The 25,982-nt window shown below is 42.2% G+C and overlaps 1 protein-coding gene across 1 annotated transcript in view; it reads left to right on the plus strand.

Annotated features, from left to right (window-relative positions):
• COL26A1 (collagen type XXVI alpha 1 chain) overlaps nucleotides 1-14,984 on the plus strand; it is a 509,942-nt gene extending 494,958 nt beyond the window's left edge. Inside the window, exons 13-15 of the mRNA XM_056558485.1 lie at nucleotides 6,426-6,470; nucleotides 11,478-11,562; nucleotides 14,296-14,984. Of these exons, the coding sequence (XP_056414460.1) occupies nucleotides 6,426-6,470; nucleotides 11,478-11,562; nucleotides 14,296-14,450 (285 nt within the window). The 3' untranslated portion in view covers nucleotides 14,451-14,984. The remainder of the gene's footprint in view (nucleotides 1-6,425; nucleotides 6,471-11,477; nucleotides 11,563-14,295) is intronic.
• The last annotated feature ends 10,998 nt before the right edge of the window (nucleotides 14,985-25,982 follow it).

The following is a 25,982-nucleotide window of genomic DNA, read 5'->3' on the forward strand; positions in this document are numbered from 1 at the left end:
CACGTCTGACTATACCAGTAGAGATTTCCTTGCCCACTAAGTCTTCCAGGACTCTGGTTCAACTGGAAATTTCATTGAAGCTTCATTGATCAATAAATTCAACATCCCTGTGACACGTCTCCTCAAACCATTCTACATTTCCTTCGTGAATGGTCAAAATCTGGACTGTACCGTGTGCTATCGCACTCAACCCTTGCGAATGGGTGTTGGTGTCCTCCATCACGAGGACATAGAAATTTTTGTACTTCCTAACTGTACCTCGGAAATCTTACTTGGCCTGCTGTGGCTGCAGCGCCACACACCTACCCTAGATTGGTCCTCTGGGGACATTAAAAGTTGGGGTCCTTCCTGTCACAAGCAATGCCTGAAGTCTCTACCCATTTGTCAAGTTTCCATCACTACACCTCTGCCAGGCTTACCTAAGGCCTACCAGTGCTTCCCTGATGTGTTCTGTAAAAAGCAAGCAGAGGTCCTACCACCACACAGACCGTTTGACTGTCCCATTGACTTGCTTCCTGGCACTACTCCACCCCGTGGCAGGATTTTCCCTCTATCCGCTCCAGAGACGCAGGCCTGAATATATACAAGAAAACCTTAAAAAGGGTTTCATCAGAAAATCTTCATCTCCTGCAGGAGCAGGCTTCTTTTTCGTTGCTAAAAAAAGATGGGTCCCTACGGCCTTGCATTGATTACCGCGGTCTTAACAAAATTACTGTAAAGAACCGTTATCCTTTGCCTCTCATCTCAGAACTACTTGATCGCCTGCGGGGAGCAAAAATCTTTACCAAACTCAATCTTAGGGGTGCCTATAATCTCATCTGTATTAGAGAAGGTGACGAATGGAAATCCGCGTTCAATACTAGAGATGGACACTTTGAGTATCTTGTTATGCCCTTTGAACTTTGCAACGCCCCTGCAGTCTTTCAGGACTTTGTCATTGAGATTTTTCGGTACATGCTGTATTCCTGTGTGGTAGTCTATCTTGATGATATCCTAATTTTTTCCTCCAACCTCGAGGAACACCGCCTCCATGTCCGTCAAGTGCTCCAGCGTCTACGCAAAAACCATCTTTATGCCAAAATTGAAAAATGTCTCTTTGAGCGCAGCAGTCTACCCATAGTGTCCCGTCAGGGCCTTCAAATGGACCCTGACAAGCTATCTGCGGTTTTAGATTGGCCACGCCCCACTGGTCTACAAGCTATCCAACGCTTACTTGGATTTGCAAATTATTACCGTCAATTTATTCCCCACTTCTCCACCATCGTTGCTCCTATTGTAGCATTAACCAAGAAAAATGCTAATCCGAAATCCTGGCCACCGCAGGCGGAGGAAGACTTTAACCACCTCAAAGCTGCCTTTGCCTCTGCTCCTGTACTGTCCAGGCCTGATCCATTGAAGCCCTTTATCCTCGGAGCTGGTGCAATCTTAATAAAAAAAAAAAAACATCGGGAAAGACCCTCACCTGCGTTTTTTTCTCCAAAACCTTTTCTCCTGCAGAGAAAAATTACTCGATTGGCGACCGAGAACTCTTGGCCATCAAGTTGGCACTTGAGGAGTGGAGACATCTCTTGGAAGGATCCGTTCACTCCATCATCATCTATACGGACCATAAAAACTTGTAGTATCTTCAATCTGCACAGCGATTGAATCCACGCCAAGCTAGATGGTAGTTGTTTTTTGCCCGCTTCAATTTTGAAATACATTTTCGTCCTGCCTACAAAAATGTCAGGGCTGATGCTCTATCACGTTCCACCGATGTCTCCGAATCTGAAACTCTTCCTCAGCACAATATTCCTCCTGAGTGTCTTATCTCCTCTGCTCCTACCACCCTTGTGCAAATTCCTCCTGGAAAGACCTTCGTACCTCCACGCCTTCGGCTCAAAACCCTTAAATGGGGTCTCTATTCTCATTTGGCCGGACATACTGGTGTCAAGAAGTCTGTGCAATTAATTTCCAGACAATATTGGTGGTCTTCCCTGGAGAAGGACGTGACTGATTTCGTTCGAGCTTGTACTGTTTGTGCCCGTGACAAAACCCCACGCCAGAAACCTGCAGGTCTTCTTCTTCCTCTGCCTGTGCCTGAACAGCCATAGTCCCATATAGCCATGAACTTCATTACTGACCTTCCATCGTCTCATGGCAATAGAGTCATTTGGGTGGTCGTTGATTGTTTTTCTAAAATGGCTCATTTTGTTCCTCTGCCAGGACTGCCTACTGCGCCTCAATTGGCGAAACAATTTGTTCTTCATATTTTTCGCCTCTGCGGGCTTCCCACGCACATCGTCTCTGACAGAGGCGTGCAATTTGTTTCCAAATTTTGGACAGCGCTATGTAGTCAATTAAAAATCTAATACAATTTCTCTTCTGCTAACCACCCTCAATCCAACGGTCAAGTGGAAAGAGTAAATCAAATACTCGGTGACTACTTGCGTCATTTTGTCTCCTCCCGTCAAGATGACTGGGTGGACCTTTTGCCCTGGGCCGAATTTTCATACAATTTTAAAGATTCTGAGTCTTCTTCCAAGCCCCCATTTTTTGTGGTGTACGGCCGTCACCCGATTCCCCCCCCCCCCCCCCTTCCTATTCCTCTGGAGTTCCTGCTGTGGATGAATTGACTCAAGATTTTTCCGCCATCTGGAGTGAGACTCGTAATTCTCTTTTGCTGGCCTCATCTCACATGAAGAAACATGCCGATAAAAAAAGAAGACCTCCTCTGTTTTTGCCCCTGGTGACAAAGTGTGGCTTTCAGCTAGGTACATTCGTTTCCGTGTGCCTAGCTACAAGCTAGGTCCTCGTTTTCTTGGACCTTTTAAAATCAAAAAACAAATCAATCCTGTCTCCTACCAACTTCATCTTCCCCCTTCTCTTCGTATTCCCAACTCTTTCCATGTTTCTCTTCTTAAACCTCTCATACTGAACCGTTATTCTCCCAAGGTCACTGTTCCTGCTACTGTTTCTGGCTCCTCTGATGTCTTCTCTGTCAAAGAGATCCTCGCCTCCAAGGTCGTCCGAGGTAAAAGATTTTTTTTAATTGATTGGGAGAATTGTGGTCCTGAAGAGAGGTCCTGGGAACCTGAGGCAAACATTCTTGACAAAGAGCTCGTCCGCAGATTCCTGGGCTCCAAAAGTAGGGGAGACCTAAGGGGGGGTACTGTTACGCCGAGCGCTCCGGGTCCCTGTTCCTCCCCGGAGCGCTTGCAGCGTTCTTCTGTGTGCAGCACCTCGGTCAGACCCGCTGACCGGGAGCGCTGCTCTAGTATCCCCGGGGGGATGCGATCCGCGTGGCGGGACGCGCCCGCCCTCGGGTCGCATCCCAATCCTCTCACCTGCCCCATCCTCCTTCTGTTCCGTCCCAGCGCACGCGGCCCCGCTCTCTAGGGCGCGCGTGTGCCGGCTCTCTGAAATTCAAAGGGCCAGTGCACCACTAATTGGTGCCTGGCCCAATCAAGTGTAATCACTCCCATTCCTATAAAAACCCACTTCCCCTTCCTGTCCTTGCCGGATCTTGTTGCCTTTGCGCCAGTGAAAGCATTTTTGTGAGCCCTTTGGCTGTGTATCCAGACTCTTGCTGTTGCCCCTGACTACGAACCGTTGCCACCTCCCCTGACCTTCTGCTACGTCTGACCTTTCCTTTGCCTTGTCCTTGTGTCCCGCGCCAGTCTCAGCCGCCAGAGGGGTTGAGTCGCTACCGGGTGGAACGACCTGGGGTTACCTGCTGCAGCAAGTCCATCCCGCTTTGCGGCGGGCTCTGGTGAAAACCAGTAACCCCTTAGATTCCGTTCCCCTAGTACGGCCCACACCATCGCCTCTCTGGCACAGAGGTTCCACTACCAGTGTCCTCCCCGAATACCAGTCCGGATCCTGACATTCCCTCTGCCATTGTTTCTATCATGGTGTGGTTCATACAAGGGGTACAGAGACTTAAGTCCGAGTTCCTGCTCTCATCATCCGATAATTCAGACTCAGAGTCACTAGAGATTGGGAGTGGTGGAACACTGTCTCTCAGGTAGGATGTTTCTGACTCCCTTGAGGTGTGGTGGTGACAGAACTAGAAGTTACTGGGTTTTCTTCAGTGGGAGGGTCTACTCTGTCAGGATGGACTCGAAACACAGTGGGAGTGACAAAGGCCTCCTGGGTTTGGGAAGGCTGCACCTCCACATAGGGTGGGGTTGCCTCCTTGAGTGGATGTTCAGCTAAAACAGTATTTTCATTTCCTTTATCCACTAAGGCCATTTTTTTTTTCGTCATGGTGCTGCTGGTATGCAAACGACAAACGCAAACACATGATATTCCTTTGCACATTTACACAATTATTCCACATCTTCAACGATCCGTGAATTTCTCAGTGATCTATAAGACACCAGAGTAACAGTTTTAGAATTACAGAGACAGAAATGATAGAGAATCAACAGGACCATCAGCAATGCCCAAACATGTGGCCGAAACAGAAAATAATTAAACCATCCACCAGCAACAGTAGTGCTAGTCATAGATAAAGTAAAATTAATATCAAAACCAGACCTGAGAGAAAAAGGAAATCAGCCTCGCGATCACTCCTGATCCCTCAGCTGTTCCAGCGGTTTACACCAGGCAACACTCCTCTGGTGTTCGGTATACCTTTTAACAATTTTTTTTTTTTTATCTGTCCTGGACAGCAGGTAGTGTCTATTTATATTAGGCAACGTCCCAAAGTGCCTCTTTGGCCTCTGTGCCACCTGGATTGTATACGATCGACAACAGTGCTGTTACGCCTAGCGCTCCGGGTCCCCGCTCCTCCCCGGAGCGCTCACGGCGTCTTTCTCCCTGCAGCTCCCCGGTCAGTCCCGCTGACCGGGAGCGCTGCACTGTCATGGCCGTTGGGGATGCGATTCGCACAGCGGGACGCGCCCGCTCGCGAATCGCATCCCAGGTCACTTACCCGTTCCCGTCCCCTGCTGTCATGTGCTGGCGCGCGCGGCTCCGCTCTCTAGGGCGCGCGCGCGCCAGCTCCCTGAGACTTAAGGGCCAGTGCACCAATGATTGGTGCCTGGCCCAATTAGTTTAATTGGCTTCCACCTGGTCCCTGACTATATCTGACCTCCTCCCATGCACTCCCTTGCCGGATCTTGTTGCCCTTGTGCCTAGTGAAAGCGTATTGTGTGTCTAAAGCCTGTGTACCATAACTTCTGCTATCCACCCTGACTACGAACCTTGCCGCCTGCCCCCGACCTTCTGCTACGTCCGACCTTGCTTCTGTCTACTCCCTTGTACCTCGCCTATCATCAGCAGTCAGAGAGGTGACCCGTTGCTAGTGGATACGACCTGGTCACTACCGCCGCAGCAAGACCATGCCGCTTTGCGGCGGGCTCTGGTGAAAACCAGTAGTGACTTAGAACCGGTCCACTAGCGCGGTCCTCGCCAATCCCTCTCTGGCACAGAGGATCCACTACCTGCCAGCCGGCATCGTGACAAGTGCTTGTCTTTGACTACTGAGACACCTAGATTTAATACGAGCATTTCAGTATCGGTACTCTGTTAGGGGTCAGGTCTGTGCCCGCTCACGGTCCATGCCCTCTTCAGCTTACAGCCCCTTATGACTGCAGCGTCTTTAATAAAACTTCACACCAAGAAAAAGAAATACATAATATAGCGCACACCCACAATCTCTGTTGTGTCAAAAGGACTTATCTTTATTCCACATAAATTTATGCAAAAAGCAGGCAATACAGATAAAATCAATTAAAAGGCCCAAAATCGCCACCTGCACAAACAGGGGGAGCCCCTAAAAGAGGGGAAACCCACCCAGGGAACCTGCCTATTAAAGTATAATACAAGCCCGTCACAATGATTGTCAGAACAATATCACATCAATACATGCTCTACCTCCCAACAATATAACCCATATACAACCTGTATAATATTCACTGATAACATGGGGGAGAAGGAACAAGGGACGACTGATGGAGGAATGACCAGACAGGTGCCCCCCTAGAACCCCACGCGTTCCGTTGCCCATCGGCAACTTCCTCAGGGATGTTGTTGGGTGTTGAGTTTAATAAAATTTCAACACAACAAGAAAGTAGTTTGAAACAATATAAACAACCAATAGGACAGACAAAGGACAGTTAAAGACAAGAATTTCCTTTACTTTATCAGATGTCGGGAGGACTGGATCTCACTGGTTCGGAACTGGATCCTGTTTGAGGGGACGGGATGGTAGTGTATGTCCGAGGGGACTGGATGGTAGTGTATGTCTGAGGGGACTGGGTGTTAGTGTATGTCTGAGGGGACTGGATGTTAGTGTATGTCCGAGGGGACTGGATGGCAGTGTATGTCCGAGGGGACTGTTGGTGATAGTAAATTACCTACCATTTTTCCAGTTGTACTGAAATTGCATATTTTACTGGTCAAAAGAATTTATCAGAAATTAATATTTCTATTACCAGGGAGAACCTGGACTTAAAGGAGAAGACGGACATAAAGGAGAAGACGTAAGATATATTTATATTTTACTTTATAACTCAAAATTGGTACTGTGTTAAATATTAAGGGTGTTACAGTTTAAAATATACTACTGGATACATAGTAGTAGTAAGGTAGTAATGACTGGCTGAGCAGTTATTTCCTGCCACATCATAAGAAGCAAGGAGACTTAGGGTATAGGACTGCATCCTCAGGGGAGCAGGGCAGGTGAGTATGCCAAATATCCTACCGGAATGCCCTTAAATGAATTGAAAATTAAAGTCTTGAGAAAAACCTCTATTGCAAGAGGTGATCATTTCAACTACAAAAAAAAAAAATATATTCCTTTCCTTGTCTATACAGTACATACATATTTAGGCCTCATACACACAGCCATACTATATTTACTAACAGAGAAAAACATGTTTTTTTCTATTTTAAGATTTTTTTTTTTTTTTTTAAATGCCAGGTGAATTGCTTCTAGGCGAAAATATATCCATATGTATAACACCTGACAGAATGTTTTTGACAGCACATTGGTTGTGTGGTCCTGTGCTATGGAGCAATATGGCCTCCATACACTGCCACACTGTCTCCATACACACAGTTCCGCCCTGTGCTTTACCTCCTTTATCTGGCTTCTTGATTGACAGCCTATCCTCAGGATAGACCATTAATATCTTATCGTGGGGGTCTGATACACATTTATTTCAATAGGAGCTGAGCTGCAGAAATTTACAGAGCTGTTTGCCTCTAGAGCTTGTTCTTTGTATATGTGGGCACTGTGATTTGGCAAAAAGCGGATAGGCTGGAGTGCTGGGTGTCAGGCCCCCACCAGTAAGATATTGATGGACTGACTGTACTGTAGTTAGGCCATTAATAAAAAATAAAAAACTAGAAACACATTTAAAACACTTTGAAAAAAGAAAAACAAGAAAAACATGATACTCCAAATTTTATTACTCCCTAAATACAGCTTTTGAAAATTTGAGTAAACATTTTTGGCTAAAAATGTATGTTTTATTGCTAAAAAAGATGGGAGTGCCAGGTGATATCGCACAAGTTATTACATTATACATCCTGTGATTGCCAAAAGGGGCTCCTAGTGATCGAATGTGAGCATCATATGAAAAATTCACAACCTACCTTTGGGACAAATACTTTGGACATATTTTCAAGGATGTTGGCCAGGAAATTTCCATCTGTTTTAATTATAGATAAACCCAATTTGGCTGCTTGTCAGGATGTGTATTAATGTTAACAGTTCCTCGGCTTTACAACAGCTTTTATTTCATTTTATAAGATTACAATGTTAGATATAGCAATACATTGCATATATTTGATGTACAGTATTACCGCAATCTATCAATCTAGTGACATTCTTTCTTTAAGATAACTCTTTAAAACCCACAGACATCTCTGTTTAGCTATGGTTGTACACAAGAAAACCTCCAAACCACTCAGGGACTCGTCCGGCGCAAATCAGGAGATGGCAATACCGCTGGTGAGACAGTATACGACCCAGTAAAGATCAGTCAATGTCAATTTATTTAAGAACAACACGTTTCAACGCCAGAGCAGGCGTCTTCCTCAGGTTCATATGCACAATGAATGAATAAGATTACAAAAATATATAGAACAACCACCGTATCACAGTGTTAAAACAGTAAAGTAATTGACTTATGTCACGCCATGAAACCGCGGACTCCAAGGAGGGGGCGGAAGTGATCCAAATGTCAGAGGGCGAGACGGAAGTCAGTGGAGATTACAACACAAAGGTAAGTACATAAAAATATCATAAAAACATAAAAAACATAAAAAACACAGAGCGGCACATATGTATATACCAATAGCAGCATACAAATTGTATAGATATATGATTATATTCCCTATACCGTATTTTCAATTGTTTCATTCAAAACATCAGGATATAAACATTTTAGCTTATAAATCCAGTATGATTCTTTGTTAATTGCAGTTCCTTTCAATCAAATATTACAAAATAATCATTTTTGATTAAGGAAAACTGCAATTGTGAATCCACATACGTGTTGTATTTACTAGAATGCACTAGAATAAAATGTTTATATCCTGATGGTTTGAATGAAACCATTGAAAATACGGTATAGGCAATATAATCATATATCTATACAATTTGTGCCGCTCTGGGTTTTTTATGTTTTTATGATATTTTTATGTACTTACCTATGTGTTGTAATCTCCACTGACTTCCGTCTCGCCCTCTGACATTTGGATCACTTCCGTCCCCTCCTTGGAGTCCGCGGTTTCATGGCGTGACGCAAGTCAATTACTCTATTGGTTTAACACTGTGATACGGTGGTTGTTCTATATATTTTTGTAATTTTATTCATTGTGCATATGAACCTGAGGAAGACGCCTGCTCTGGCGTTTAAACGCGTTGTTCTTAAATAAATTGACATTGACCGTACTTTACTGGGTCCTGTACTGCCTCACTAGCGGTATTGCCATCTCCTGATTTGCGCCGGACGAGTCCCTGAGTAGTTTGGAGGTTTTCTTGTGTACTGTTGGACACCAGTTCCCTAGTGGATGGGATTGGCTGCAGTTTGGATATATATTTATACTCTCACCAGTTTTGTGCCTGCCTGACAGCACAACCATCTAGGTAAGCGCTTCCAATAACTTCATTGCGGAACCTTACCATCTTTTCATTGCACTACTCTTTTGTGTGTTTTTGTATAGCTATGGTTGTACTCACCTTAGTATCATCACTTCTGACAGATCGCAATAAATACTGATAGATTTCATTGATTTTAAGGGTGCATTTGAAATTGCGGCTCTTCAGTTGTAATATCTGCCATTGCACATCCGCAGTTGTGGATTTTACAAAGCAATCATTTTATTGGCATGCCGATCTACAACCGCAGATTTTGAATCTTAAAATCTGCAACTCATCCGGTGTGTTTGGAGTTATCCAGCCTCGTCAAAAGTACTAGAACACTTAAAGGGGTACTCTGGTGGAAACATTTTTTTTTTTCAAATCAACTTGTGCCAGAAAGTTATACAGATTTGTGAATTACTTCTACTTAACCCCTTAAGGATTCAGTTTTTGCATTTTCGCTTTTTCCTCCTTCCTTTTAAAAATCATAACCTTTTCAATTTTCCACTTAAAAATCCATATGATGGCTTATTTTTTTACGCCACCAATTCTACTTTACAGTGACATTAATCATTTTAACCAAAAATCCACGGTGAAATGGAAAAAAATAATTGTGCGCCAAAATTGAAGAAAAAACGCAATTTTGTAACTTTTGGGGGCTTCCGTTTCTACGCAGTGCATATTTCGGTAAAAATGACACCTTATCTTTATTCTGTAGGTCCATACGGTTAAAATGATACCCTACTTATATAGGTTTGATTTTGTCGCACTTCTGGAAAAAATCATAACTACATGCAGGAAAAGTTGTACGTTTAAAAATGTCCTCTTCAGACCCCTATAACTTTTTAACTTTTCCACGTACAGGGCTTATTTTTTGCGCCATGATCTGAAGTATTTATCGGTACCATTTTAGTTTTGATCAGACTTTTTGATCGCTTTTTATTCATTTTTTAATGGTATAAAAAGTGACCAAAAATATGCTATTTTGTACTTTGGAAATTTTTTTTATGTGTACGCCATTGACCGTGCGGTTTAATTAACAAAATATTTTTATAGTTTGGACATTTATGCACACGTCAATACCACATATGTTTATTTTTATTTACGCAGTTTTTTTTTATGGGAAAAGGGGGGTGATTCAAACTTTTATTAGGGAAGGGGTTAAAGGGGTACTCCGGTGCTTAGACATCTTATCCCCTATCCAAAGGATAGGGAATAAGATGCCTGACCGCGGGAGTCCCACCGCTGGGGACCCCCGTGATCTTGCACGCAGCACCCCGTTTGTAATCAGTCCCCGGAGAGTGTTCGCTCCGGGTCTGATTACGGGCGATCACAGGGCGGGCGGCGCGTTACGTCATGCTCCGCCCCTCAATGCAAGCCTATGGGAGGGGGCGTGACAGCTATCACGCTGCCCGCCCTGTGATCGCCTGTAATCAGACACAGAGCAAACACGCTCCGGGGACTGATTACAAACGGGGTGCCGCGTGCAAGATCACGGGGGTCCCCAGCGGCGGGACTCCCGCGGTCAGGCATCTTATCCCCTATCCTTGAGATGGGGGATAAGATGTCTAAGCACCGGAGTACCCCTTTAAATCATCTTAACACTTTTTTTCACTTTTTGTGTCCTGTAAGCTGTTCGGATACTTTCAGTTTCACTTCAGACGCGGCGGTCAACTTTGATCACCGCGTCTGAAGGGTTAATACAGGGCATCACCGCGATCAGTGATGTCCTGCATTAGCCGCGGGTCCCGGCCATTGATGGCCGCAGGGACCGACCCGATATGACGCGAGGTCGCTGCGTGACCCGCGTTATATCACGGGAGCCGGCGCAGGACGTAAATATAGGAGTTACTCTCTGCTGACACCTGTCTGTGTCAGGAACTGTCCAGATTAGGAGCAAATCGCCATAGCAAACCTCTCTTGCTCTGGACAGTTCCTGAGACAGACAGAGATGTCAGCAGAGAGCACTGTGGTCAGACTGGAAAGAACTACACAACTTCCTCTGGAACATACAGCAGCTGATCAGTACTGGAAGGATAAAGATTTTTATAAAGAAGTAATTAAAAAATCTGTATACCTTTCTGGTACTAGTTGAGATGAAAACATTTGTTTTCCATGGAGTACCTCTTCAATTAAAATCCCTGAGCAAACAAGTTGTACAAGTGTGAACAGAGCAAGTGGTTGTCTGGGAACCCAAATGTTTTTTATATGTATGGCTGGGGTTGTTGTAAAAATAAGTGGTTGTCGTGGTGTCCCAATTGGCTACCTCAACCCCAACTATATGTAAAAACTTTAATGTCCCAAGACAACAGCTTTAAGGCCAGCCCTCTATGGAAGCAGCTGTTTTGGATTGAATTTCTCTCCATGTATTATAGTAATAGAGGGATTTTTGTTACAGGGAGAAGCTGTGCAGCAGCTTAGAGAAGCCCTCAAAATTTTAGCAGAGAGAGTGCTAATTTTGGAACACATGATAGGAATACATGGTGAGTATAACATACTGAGAAATCAGAACCAAATGTTAACTTCCTTGTTACTGTTGTTCAGAGGTAACATGTATACCTTCAACAGAAGGCAATAACAATGTGTTAATAGCCCTATAACTGAAGTTTTCTTCAAATATTACTTTATTATGAGTTTGTTTTAGTGGTTTAGGTCCAGGGTATTTTGGGCTTTTAAAATAGCTGTTTTCAGTTTAACAGCTATAACCCTTTCGGCTGGAATTCCACTTGGTTTTTTTTGGGGGGAGGGGGGTGGACACCAAGAAAAACGCCAGCGAAAAGACGCTGTGGCCAGATGTTAGCTGTAAATCAATGAGAAATCGCTAACTTCTTTTTCCACTTTGCGTTTTTCAGTTTGGCGTTTTTATTTAATCCTTTTTAAAGGATTGCAGCATGTTGCAGCATGTTGCAGCATGTTGAGCCTATGGCGTTTTTTCCCCTGAAATCGTGGCATTTTTCTCCCGTAGAAGTCTATGGGAGTAAAAAAACGCCAAGAAAAGCGCCATGTGGGTGTTAACTTTGGCGCTTATGCAGGCGGTTTTTATTCTTTTTTGGACTTTAGCGATCCAAAAAAGTGATGGAGATACCTTTTTTAATAAAATTTTGTAGGGTACAATTAAAATATTTAATTAAATGTATCTTTTTTATAACAAAATTGTTATACATTTTTAAACAGGGATCAATTTATGTGTGAGGGCAGGGCACTAACAATGTAACTGACAATAATTAAAAATGTAGTGTGTGTGTTTTTCACTATTTTTCTTTATTTTTTATTTTTTTTAGTTAGTACTACTACTCCCAGCATCCATGATGGAAGTAGTAGTACCTGTACTTATTGACAGATCGCCCGTGGTCCATTGCGATCCTCATAGATGCAGCCGACCGCTATGGTCCCCTGCACTGCTGTATATACACCTATTTATATTTACCACAGAGAGCTGTGATTGGCCAGATGGTTCAAGCCAATCACAACTCTCTGCAGGAAATATGAATAGGTGTATATATACGTCAGTGCAGGGGATCATAGAATAGCGGCCGGACGCATCTATACATTATACAGGAGGATCACAGCGGGTTTCAGGAATGACACTCTTTGCTCCATAATGTGAATTTCTATTCACATCACTGTCTGGCCCGGAGTATAGTGCAGAGATGTGAGCGCTGTGTAGAGCTGCTCTGCATCTCTGCTATATTATGGACGATCGCGTCAGGAGTGACACCCGGGGCGATGTGTCTATTAGTACAGGTACTACTACTCCCATCACAGTCTGTTCCATGCTGGGAATAGTAGTACTACCTATAAAAATTTAAAAAAAATTGAGAAAAAAAGTGAAACACACACTTTATTAAAAATGTATTAATGTTTTGTTATAAAAAAAACTAATATTTTGTTAAATACATTTTTGCCCATCCCTACTGCATGCTACTTTTTTTTAATTTTTTTTAATTTTTTTGGTACCGAACAAATTTTGAAAGAAACGCCAAAGGGGCAAAAAATGCAATTTCCACTGGCATTTTTTCTGGCTTTTTTTTTCTGAAGTTTTTTTCAATGAAAAAAACTCAGAAAAAAAAAACAAATGGAATCCTAGCTTTTTTGATATTTATATTTTCTTGCAGTTTCCTTTTTCATTCTGTACCCATAATGTTTTTTAGACTATTAAGGCTTATACTTAATAAAAACATAGTAATATGTTATTACTAAAATCCTTTTTTTTAAATATATTTATTTGGTAACGATTGCCATAAAAACTATTTTTTTTCCCCCTTACCTATTCTTTTATTTTTTTTATTTTTTTGCATGTGGTTATTTTTTGTGTATTTATCTATTTTTGTTATTTATGTATCTAGTTCAAGGTTTTGCCCTCAATGGCCAGAAAAGGCCAATGGGGAGCTGTATTCCTTCTCTTCCACTGTAAGTTGATGGGGTAACCAGCCTTGGCATAGTGATAAATGTCACTGTTAAGACTACATTGGGCATAGAAAGACACAGAAAAAGCCACCTAGGCTTTGATGCTCACTGGGAATTCTTCAGTGCTAAATCCCAGCACAGTTTAGCCCCTTTACCAGTTAGTCACTCCCATACCCCCTGTTTAAAGGAGTACTCTGGTGCAGAGTACTCCTGCTCTGTCCTGCCCGGGCTGCAAAAAATGAAAATAAACCATCACTCACCTTCCTGGGTTCCCGCGGAGCGCCACTACGGCTGATCGGTCCTTCGGTCCATTTTCTTCATACTTCCGTGTGAACGAAGCGTTACTTGGCGCTCAGCCTATCGCCGGCCGCCGCGATGTTCTGCCTCGGCCCATAATAGGCTGAGCGCCATGTGACGCTTCGTTCTGCAGAGAGAGCGCTGCACTCATGTGACTGGTGACTCCACGTCACTAGGACATGGAGTTGAAGACTATGAATATCCAAATAGCGGGGTGGGACTAGTAGATGGCAAAGGGAGATAGAATCGCCTAGCCGGGCAGGGCTTCCACTGCGCATTTCCTTCAATACAGCCAGGGAACTTCCAAAAATGATATCTCAGGACCTACTGGACCAATTTAGGTAAGTGACCACGCTATGGAATCCTGTTCACTCACACTATAAACCAGTGTATTGGATTTAGTGTGTGTGAACAGGCTGACAATTTTGCTTTAAGGCAGGGGGTGCTTAAGCAGTTAAACCTTTCAAAAGCATCCAATATTTTCTTACATGTACATTCCCCTTTTTCCCCAGATACGCTCTCATTTGTGGAGCCAGGTTCTGGCCAGGACATTTTGGGTTCTATTACTTCCAAAAATATAAAACAGAAACGTGAGCAGCAACAGAGATATCAGACGTTGGATATCTTTTCATCACTGCTGGACGACAGTGAATCAAGTCAGAACTGATAATAACATGGACCTCTTTATCTTGTGAAATCAGAATCTCCAGCCCACTTACTACAGAAAGATGAATGGCGAGAGCTTTACAAATGTTATGGCGCATGTCACTGCAAGAAATCAGAATGAGAACCAGATACTTCCATTTACTGCAAGTCTTTATGACAGTATCAATCCATTTCCAATTGCAATTCATGTGTTGAGACAATATTTCCTGCACACAATTGTATCACTATTCATCCACTGTTTGTTTTTGTAATGTATAGATTACTTTGAAAGCCCAAAGTCTCATCACAGCTTATCTTATAATTCAGATATCTTCATTTTATGTGCCCGGTTTGTCATCACAATTGAAACAATATGGACCCTGAACAGTTCCAGAAACCATTAGTTCAACAGTGCACTGGTAAAGTGATTTTCTAACTTAAGACAACATTAACTTGGAAATATCGATATTATCGCATAGTCACAAATTATTTATGGAACTTTTCATGTGCATATATAAATATTTTGGACCATAACCACAAAATACTTTAATTATATATATATATATATGTTTCAAGAAATCTGTGTTATTAAAGGGGTATTCCAGGATTTTTTTTATTTGACTATTATACAGGGGATGTAAAGATAGCGTAGTTCATAATATAGTATCTGTACCTGTGTGTGACAGTTTTCTCACAATTTTTCTGTGATTTTCAACCCAATATTTATTTTTAACAGCATACAAAATGACTGTTGTCTCAGATTTTTCCCAGGTTGCAATGCGGCCGAGACCTGACTCACTAGTCAGCTGATGACAGGGAGCCTGTCTGCTTCAATGGGTGGAGCGATTGTTTGGTGGGAGAGAGATCAATCTGCAACTAATGCAACAGCTGTAGGCACCCTGATTGAAAACCACAGGTCTTTTGAATGGATGCAGCTCATTTATGTTTCAAAATGGAATTATGGGATTTGTAGTCAAAAGAAGAAAACTGAAACAGGAAATACCAGTTCACAAAAAGCTAGCCACAGTGTTATGGTAATCTCACAACATAGCCATTTAGCCCCAAGACAAGCGCAGATCCTTCCTAAGCATGTCCATTACTGTCTGCCAGGTACGTACTAAAATTACCTTATGGTGGATAACCCCTTTAATAAACATTTTCTTTGTCCACACACTATTTAAGTTAAATAGAAAGGTAGACTGTCGAGATCTCTAAATCACCTGTGTAGACATAGATTTAACTATAACCTGCCAGTGATGCCACTGGCAGTGTGACATACACCATTTAATACCCATTTTATACATGTGTATGAGTAATATGTTTAAGACATTGTTTATTTGCTGCCTGTGTTGTACATAAATGAAATACCTTGAGTGATTGGGGTGTTACACAGTAGTGTTGAGCGGCATAGGCCATTTCGAATTCGCGATATTTCACAAATATATTGACGAATATTCGTCATATATTCGCTAAATTCGTAATTTTGCGTTATATTTTTGCATATGTGAAAATTCGCATAAGCGAAAATTAGCATAATTACCATAGACGAAAATTCGCATATGCGAAAAAAAGCAGGAAGCAAAGAGAGGGATGATCACTGTGATGTGTACTGTGAAAAAAAAAAGAATATTCGTGATTGCGAATACATAGTGCTATATTCGCGAATATTCGCAAATTTGCGAATATGCGATATTCGCAAATAAAATTTGCATTGCGAATATTCGCAAGCAACACTATTATACAGCAGCTCTGAGTCAAGACGACTGTCTGTCTGCATTCATCTCTCCCCAACAACAAGCACGCCTCCTTCCTCTTGATTGACAGCCATCCTTCCTTGATTATGTCACAGGAGGGCTGTCAATCATCAGGCGTGACTGCAGCAGGGAGAGAGATGAATGCAGACAGATGACTCATTAACTTTGAACACCCCAATGACTCCAGGTACTTTATTAACACAGACAGCAACTTTAGTAACACAGCACAGACAGCAGCAAACAAATTACAGTCATGGCCGTAAATGTTGGCACCCCTGCCAAATTTTCAAGAAAATGAAGTATTTCTCACAGAAAAGGATTGCAGTAACATGTTTTGCTATACACATTAGAGATGAGTGAATCAAATCTGTCAAATTTGTTCCGAATTTCATGAAAAATTTGATTCGGACCGAATCCGAACTTCGTCTCAATTCTAAATAACAAATTTCTTCATTAGCCACACCCGCTGTGATCGTCCTGTATAATGTATAGATGTGAGCGACTTTCTCCTGCGCTCGCATCTCTGCAATAGATAGGACGATCGCAGCTGGTGTCAGGAGTGACACTTGCTGTGATCTGTCCTCAGCTGCAGGTACTACTGCTCCCAACATGGAACACACTCTGCTCCATGCAGGGATTAATAGACAGATCGCAGCAAGTGTCACTTCTGACACCGGATGCGATAGTCCTGGATAATGTATAAATGCGGGTGGCCGGCCACTCTTATCTGGTCCCACTGTAGTATAAGTATATGTCGTATATATACCTATTCATATTTCCCGTAGAGAGTTGTGATTGTCTGGAACCATCTAGCCAATCACAGCTCTCTGTGGAAAATATGAATAGGTGCAGGGGACCATAGAAGAGGAGGATCACAACGGGTGTCAGAAGTGACACGGGCGATCTGTCAATTAGTACAGGTACTACTACTCCCATTATATAGTACTACATAAAAATAAAAAAAAATAAGTGAAAAACACAAACACACAACATTTTTATTATTGCCGGCTACATTTTCAGTGCCCTGCCTGCCCACATGAATTGATCCCTGTTTAAAAATGTATTAAAATTTTGTTATAATAAATATACATTTCGTTAAATAATTTTTTTAATATTTTTTTTTATTGGTACCCATGAAATTTTATTTAAAAAAGGTATCTCCATCACTTTTTTGGATCACTAAAGTTCATATTTTCTCCATTATTGCCTCCTAAACAGACCATTCTAATAACGGATGCAAACTGAAGCAAAGGGATGCCATTTAGTCGCCTCCATTTGCATCAGTTTTTCATCCGATGGTATCAGCCGTCGGCAGACTCCCACAGCCGGGGCTACTACTACTCCCATCATGAAACAGACTTCTTTCCATGATGGGAGTAGTAGTTCCCTGGCTGTGGGATTCTGCTGGTGGCTGGGGAGGCTATATTAGTGTTTGTGTTACTACCCCCATCATGGAACAGACTCTGTTCTATGATGGGGGTTGTAGTACAGGGGCTGAGGGATTGATTGCACTGGGTCACACTTCTGAAACACGATGCGATCAGAAGTTATTAAACAGGGGAGCGGGCGGTGCGATCAGTCCCACAGCCCCTGTACTACAACCCCCGTCATGAAACAGAGTCTGTTCCATGATGGGGTAGTAGTAAAAACACTCCCCAGCCACCGACAGACTCCCACAGCCGGGGAACTATTACTCCCATCATGGAAACAAGTCTGTTCCATGATGGAAGTAGTAGTAGTCCCAGCTGCGGGAGTCTGTAGGCAGAGGGGTTAAAACAGCCATACATGAGGGATGTAATAACGGGTCTTAAAGGTTGAATATGCCCGTTATTTTGAAGGACATTATTCAGCCATTAGCACCCGTTATTTCATCTGTTATTATACATCCGTTTTTTAATTATACAATACAGAAAACGGATGTTTCATAATGGATGAATAATCTATAGTGTGAAAGAAGCCAAATAAAAAAATAGTGTGTGTATTTTTCACTTTATTTTTTTAAATTTTTTAGGTAGTACTATTACTCCCAGCATGGAGCACACTGTTCCATGATGGGAGTAGTAGTACCTGTATTAATTGACAGATCACCGTGTCACTTCTGACACCCATTGCAATCCTCCTGTATAATGTATAGATGCGGCCAGCCACTCTTCTATGGTCCCCTGCATTGCCGTATATATAAACCTATTCATATTTCCCACAGAGAGCTCTGATTGGCCAGATGGTACATCATACAGGAGGATCACAGCGGGTGTCAGGAGTGACACTCGCTGCGATCTGTCTATTAATGCAGGTACTACAACTCCCAGCGTGGAGCAGAGTGTGCTCCATGTTGGGAGCAGTAGTATCTGCATTTAAGGACTCATCACAGTGGGTGTCACTCCTGACACCCGCTGTGATCATCCTTCATCCCTGAGATGCAGAGCCGCTTTCTCCTCCACTCGCATCATTGCTTTGTACTCCGGCTGGCCACTCTCTCATTCATATTTCCCACTGAGAGCTGTGATTGGCTGCCACCATCCGGCCAATCCCCACTCTGGGCGGAAAATATGAATGAGTGAAGTGAATTTCTATTCACATCACTGGCCAGAGTATAGTGCAGAGATGCGAGCGCTGTATAGAGCTGCTTCGCATCTCTGCTATATTATGCACGATCGCATCAGGTGTCAGGAGTGACACCCGGGGCGATCTGTCTATCAGTACAGGTACTACTACTCCCATAATGCAACAGTGTGTTACATGCTGGGAGTAGTAGTACTACCTAAAAAATATTTTTAAAAACACACACACTACATTTTTATTATTGTCGGCTACCTTTTTAGGTCCCTGCCCGCCCACATAAATTGATCCCTGTTTAAAAATTACCATTGAATGAGGAGTGCATTTCATAATTTTTTTTTTTTAGTTTTCGTTTTAAATCATAATTTTTTTACTGCTTTAGCCCCATTTTTAATATTGAGCCCACTCCCGAAAATTGAACGACAAATAAAAAAATGTTAATGTTAATTTTTAAACAGGGATCAATTTATGTGGGCAGGCAGGGACCTAAAAATGTAGGCGACAATAATAAAAATGTAAAAAGGGGCCATTTAAAGGGGTACTCCCGTGCAAAACTTTTTTTTAAATCAACTGGTGCCAGAAAGTTAAACCGATTTGTAAATTACTTCTATTAAAAAAATATTAATCCTTCCAGTACTTATTAGCTGCTTAATACTACAGAAGAAATGCTTTTATTTTTGGATTTCTCTGATGTCCCGACCACAGTGCTCTCTGCTGACCTCTGCTGTCCATTCTTGGAACTGTCCAGAGCAGGAGAAAATCCCCATAGCAAACATATGCTGCTCTGGACAGTTCCTAAAATGGACAGCAGAGGTCAGCAGAGAGCACTGTGGTCATGACATCAGAGAAATCCAAAAAGAAAAGCATTTCCTCTGTAGTATACAGCCCATAAAATATATTGATAGGATTAAAGGGGTATTCCAGGCCAAAACTTTTTTTTATATATATCAACTGGCTCCGGAAAGTTAAACAGATTTGTAAAATACTTCTATTAAAAAATATTAATCCAATAGTTATTAGCTTCTGAAGTTGAGTTGTTGTTTTCTGTCTAACTGGTCTCTGATGACTCACGTCCCGGGAGCTGTGCAGTCCCTATGGGGATATTCTCCCATCATGCACAGCTCCCGGGACGTGACATCATCATTGAGCAGTTAGACAGAAAACTTCAGAAGCTAATCACTATTGTAAGGACTAAGATTTTTTAGTAGAAGTAATTTACAAATCTGTATAACTTTCTGGCACCAGTTGGTTTGAAAAAAAAATAAAAAATTCCACAGGAGTACCCCTTTAATTGTATAGATAATATATTTTTTATAATAAATTTATTTTTATTTTTATTAGTAATGTATTTTAATATTGTGTTTAATAAACTGTGTGTGTGTTTCACTTTTTCCCCCTCAATTTTAAATTTTTTTAGGTAGTACGACTACTCCCAGCATGGAACAGACTGTTCCATGATGGGAGCTGTAGTACCTGTACTAATAGACAGATCACAGCAGGTATCTATCCTGACACCCTATGTGATTGTCCTTTCTATTGCAGAGATGGAGCGGCTTTCTCCTGCGCTCGTATCTCTGCACTATATTCTGTCTGGCCAGTGATGTGAATAGAATTCACATCATTTATTCATATTTCCCAGAGAGCTATGATTTGCCAGATGGTTCCAGCCACTCACAGATCTCTGTGGGAAATATGTAGGTGTATATACGGCATATACTTATACTACAGTGGGACCAGAGAAGAGCGGCCGTCCGCCCGCATCTACACATTATACAATACGATCGCATCGGGTGTCAGAAGTGACACTCCCTGCGATCTGTCTATTCATGCAGGTACTACAGCTCCTAGAATGGAGCAGAGTGTGCTCCATGTTGGGAGCAGTAGTACCTGCAGTTGAGGACAGATCACAGCAGGTATCACTCCTGACATCCGATGCGATAGTTCTATCTAGATTCGAGAAAGCCGCCCGCAGCTATACATTATACAGGACGATCGCAGCGTGTTTTAGAAGTGACCCTTGCTACGATCTGTCTATTAATGCAGGTACTACAGCTCCCAGCATGGATCAGAGTGTGCTCCATGTTGGGAGCAGTAGTACCTGCAGTTAAGGACAGATCACAGCAGGTATCACTCCTGACACCCAATGCGATTGTTCTATCTAGATGCGAGAAAGCCGCCCGCAGCTATATATTATACAGGACGATCGCAGCGGGTGTCAGGAGTGCCACCCAGGGCGATCTGTCTATTAGCACAGGTACTACTACTCCCATCATGGAACAGTCTGTTCCATGCAGGTAGTAGTAGTACTACCTAAAAATGTTTTAAAAAAATAGAGAAAAAAAAGGGAAAAACACACACACTTTATTAAACGCATTATTAAAAAAAGAGAATTTATTCGGATCAAAACGATTTTTTTTTTAATTTGTCGAATTGTCCGAATAAAATTTTTCAAAAATTCGCTCATCTCTAAGACACATGTTTATTCCCTTTGTGTGTATTGGAACTCAACCAAAAAAGGGAGGAAAAAAAGCTAATTGAACATAATGTCACACCAAACTCCAAAAATGGGCTTTACAAAATTATTGGTACCCTTAACTTAATATTTGGTTACACACCCTTTGGAAAAAATAACTGAAATTGGTTGCTTCCTATAACCATCAATAAGCTTCTTACACCTCTCAGCAGGAATGTTGGACCACTCTTCCTTTGCAAACTGCTCCAGGTCTCACTTATTGGAAAGACACCTTTTCCCAACAGCAATTTTAAGCTCTCTCCACAGGTGTTCAATGGGATTTAGATCTGGACTCATTGCTGGCCACTTCATAACTCTCCAGCGCTTAGTTGCCATCCCTTTCTGGGTGCTATTTGATGTATGTTTGGGGTCATTGTCCTGCTGGAAGACCCAAGATCTTGGACGGAAACCCAGCTTTCTGACACTGGGCTGTACAGTGCGACCCAAAATCCATTGGTAATCATCAGATTTCATGATGCCTTGCACATATTAAAAGCACCCAATGCCAGAGGCAGCAAAACAACCCCAAAACATCATTGAACCTCCACCATATTTCACTGTAGGTACTGTATTCTTTTCTTTGTAGGCCTCATTCCATTTTCGGTAAACAGTAGAATGATGTGCTTTACCAAAAAGCTCTATCTTGGTCTCATCTGTCCACAAGACATTTTCCCAGAAGGATTTCGGTTTACTCAAGTTGATTTTGGCAAAATGTAGTCTTGCTTTTTTATGTCTCTGTGTCAGCAGTGGGGTCCTCCTGGGTCTCCTGCCAAAGTGTTTAATTTAATTTAAATGCCAACGGATAGTTCCCGCTGACACTGATGCTCCCTGAGCCTGCAAGACAGCTTGAATATATTTGGAACTTGTTTGGGGCTGCTTATCCACCATGAAGACTATCCTGCGTTGACACCTTTCATACATTTTTCTCTTCCGTCCACGCCCAGGGAGATTAGCTACAGTGCCATGGGTTGCAAACCTCTTGATAATGTTGCGCACTGTGGATAAAGGCAAATCTAGATCTCTGGAGATGGACTTGTAACCTTGAGATTGTTGATATTTTTCTACAATTTTGGTTCTCAAGTCCTCAGACAGTTCTCTTCTCCTCTTTCTGTTGTCCATGCTTAGTGTGGCACACACAGACAGACAATGCAAGGAGTAAGTGAACTTCTCTCCTTTTTTTATCTGCTTTAAGGTGTGATTTTTATATTGCCCACACCTGTCACTTGCCCCAGGTGAGTTTAAAGGTGCATCACATGCTTGAAACGATCTTATTTTTTCACAATTTTGAAAGGGTGCCAATAATTTTGTCCAGCCCATTTTTGGAGTTTGGTGTGACATTATGTCCTATTTGCTTTTTTTCCTCCCTTTTTTGGATTAGTTCCAATACACACAAAGGGAATAAACATGTGTATAGCAAAACATGTGTTACTGCAATCCTTTTCTGTGAGAAATACTTAATTTTCAGGGGTGCCAACATTTACGGCCACGACTGTATAATATTAGAAAACATATTATTCAGACACACATATCATGCAAATGTATAGAATGAGGATAACATTACCTCCATTATACTGCCAGCAGCTTTACTTTGAAAAAGCTGCCAACAGATTTCCTTTAAAGGGTTTATCCCAGATTAGAAAAAAACATAGCTGCTCTCTTCCAGAAATAGCGCTACTCTTATCTTCAGTTTATGTGTGGTATTGCTGGTCGGTTCATTTGAGGTAAATGGAGCTGAAATGTAATAACACACACAATCTGAGGACAAGTGTGGTGCTGTTTTTGAAAGAAAACAACAGTTTTTTTTTTTAAATGTATTTTAATCTTGAATAACCCCAGTTACATATAACATGCTGGCTTCTTGACCACTAGAGAAGTTAAAGAGTAACAGGATTTGACATGCTCCTTTGCTTCCTCTAAATGTGGCTGCAGACTATCAGCTTGTTAGATTTTAAATCTGTCTACAAAGGGTTTTTTGAAGCTCTTGATCAGATATTTAACATTTTGGAGCTTCGGGGAGGTTTACTTTACATACTTTTTTTTTTTTTCTTTTGCTTTTACCACAACTATATTTTAGGATGGCTAAAAATATCTGAACTTAAGTTGTCTTTGAAATGCTATTAGGGTTTTACCATATTACTTGATTCGGACTGACTATGCAATGCACTCAGTGCCTGTAGAATGATTACACCTTTTGGTTTTACCCATATGTAACAACAAGTCAAAATACAATACATCAGTAGAATCATTCGGCAACTAGAAAGTACAGCAGTCACCTGCAATATAAAATCTTGTCTTTAACTCCTAATCAGAGAGCATAAATAAGAACGTAGTGAAGGTATCACGCAATATATCGGCCTACGGTCATTTCCTGTCAGTTCAACGCTTTTCTTACTCTGACACCAAACAGCCATAGGCTGAAGTGCTGCGTGCTGCCTTAGATAACAATGATGATGCTAAAGATTTGTGTTTAAAGACATAAAGCAAAGACAAAGTTTTACAGTGAAGATGAATGCCTAAAACAAGTGTGCCCACTGACAAAGAGTCCATAATGCAAATGATCCTGTTTGTACATAACAAACTAGTAGCCCAGCAGATGTACGTACCATAGTGGCAGACCAGATGGCTACTATAGGGCCCTTGTACTGTTTGGTCCCATTCCTTTCTTTCTATTGGTGAGAAATTGTACAGCACTCCTCTATTCAGGGAACTGCATTGTCATCAAATTAATGGAGGGAGATATTGACCAATGGGTCCTGAAAAGCAAAAGGAAATAAACACCAGACCTTTCTTTTCTGTGGGTGAAATCAGATGCCATAATAGGAGTCCAGCTTTGATATTTGCTATGGGGCTCCCTTTCTTCAGTGTACATCATATTAAAGGGAATCTGTCATCAAGATAAGGGTTATACAACTGGGGCCAGTGTGTAGTAGATATAAAATAATAAAAATAATACATAATATTTCCGCCCATCTCCTTGTAGCATGTATTGAGTGGTAAAGTGCCTAAAAGAGCAGTTATAATCTGGATAGCAGGGTATACTACTGACCAACAGGTAGTCCCGGTGGTCTGGAACTGGATGGAAGTAGTCTCAGTTCCCTGCCAGCAGAGGTGTAGCTTGTAACTTCTGAGCCCCGATGCAAAATCTGCAACAGGGCCCCATATGCCAATTAAAATACTGGTCTCTTATGGGGAAGATGTGCTTTGGGGCCCCCTTATGCACCAGGGCTCCGATGCGGCTGCTACCTCGGCTACCTCTATAGCTATGTCCCTGTCTGCCAGTAATCACGCTTATCATCCATGATTTACAGGCAGAGAAGCCTCTACGTCACATTCTGCGAGGACTGAGAGGCCTCTCTGCCTGTCACTCATGGCATTGCTGAGCGCGATTACTGAAAGAGACCTGGGACTAGTTCCGTCCACCTCACGGCCCCCAGGACTATTTTCTGGTCAGTAGTATATAAATACTTCACATTACAAGGAGATGGTAAGAAAACTGTATTATTTTATCTTCAATGCTCTGGCCATAGTTGTATAAACTTAAAGGAGAACTCTGGTGCAGAGTACTCCTGCTCTGTCCTGCCCGGGCTGCAAAAAAATGAAAATAAACCATCTCTCACCTTCCTGGGTTCCCGCGAAGCGCCACTACAGCTGATCGGTCCTCCGGTCCATCTTCTTCATATTTCCGTGTGTAACGAAGCCTATTATGGGCCGAGGCAGAACATCGTGGCGGCTGGCGATAGGCTGAGCACCATGTGACGCTTTGTTACACACGAAAATATGAAGAAGATGGACCGGAGGACCGATCAGCTGTAGTGCCGCTCCGCGGGAACCCAGGAAGGTGAGAGATGGTTTATTTTCATTTTTTTGCAGCCCGGGCAGGACGGAGCAGGAGTACTCTGCACCAGAGTACTCCTTTAAATGGGCACTCTCATTAAAACTAATTCTTGCCATTGCACTCCTTATGGTAAATAAAAAAATCTTTCTAATATACTTTGTTTAAAAATAATTAAGTTTTCTATGTTTTATTTGTGTTTAAAAAAGCTGCCACTAGGGGTCTCCCTACTTGTCCAGAGCACATTCTCCCCCCCCCCCCCCCCCATCTTTTGCACAAACTTTGGACTCCTGCTGGCCTGGCAGAAGTCCAAAAACAGGAAATGCAGTCTTGAGTGCTGAGGGGGGGGGGGGGTGTCCAGCCTTATCCAATCATAGCTCATCTCCCCCTTAACTGCCATTTGCTCTTGGTTGCAGAGTAAGGGAGGAAGTTCTCCCCTGTATGGCTTCAGATGATGTCACACCTGCTGGGTAACGCCCCTTCCCAGTCTGGGAACCTGAACCAGAGAGCAATATCAAGATAATAAACTAAAAAAAAAACAATAAAAAATATAGGCAGGGGTGGTTTATCATGATGGTGACTGTGACCTGGGAGGATTATAAAATGTATCAAGTTAATGAGAGGTACTCTTTAATCCAGATGACAGGTTCCCTTTATGTTTGACCTTCTGATGCCTATTGTTGTAAATGAATAAATAGCCCATTTTCTACAATAGTAACAGGCTTATTCTTACATGGTAATTGTTCTAAAAAAAATACTGTAGCTCTAAATTGCCAAGAGTACTAAAAGGACTTGTAACAAAATATAGAGCTCAGGTAAAACTTTCTGTACTATTTCATACATTACATAACATAAAGTGATACAAAAAATATAGCACAAAGGTTGCATGGCAGTGAG

This window comes from Hyla sarda, chromosome 2 (genome assembly GCF_029499605.1).
Source record: "Hyla sarda isolate aHylSar1 chromosome 2, aHylSar1.hap1, whole genome shotgun sequence".
Classification (NCBI taxonomy): Eukaryota; Metazoa; Chordata; class Amphibia; order Anura; family Hylidae; genus Hyla; species Hyla sarda.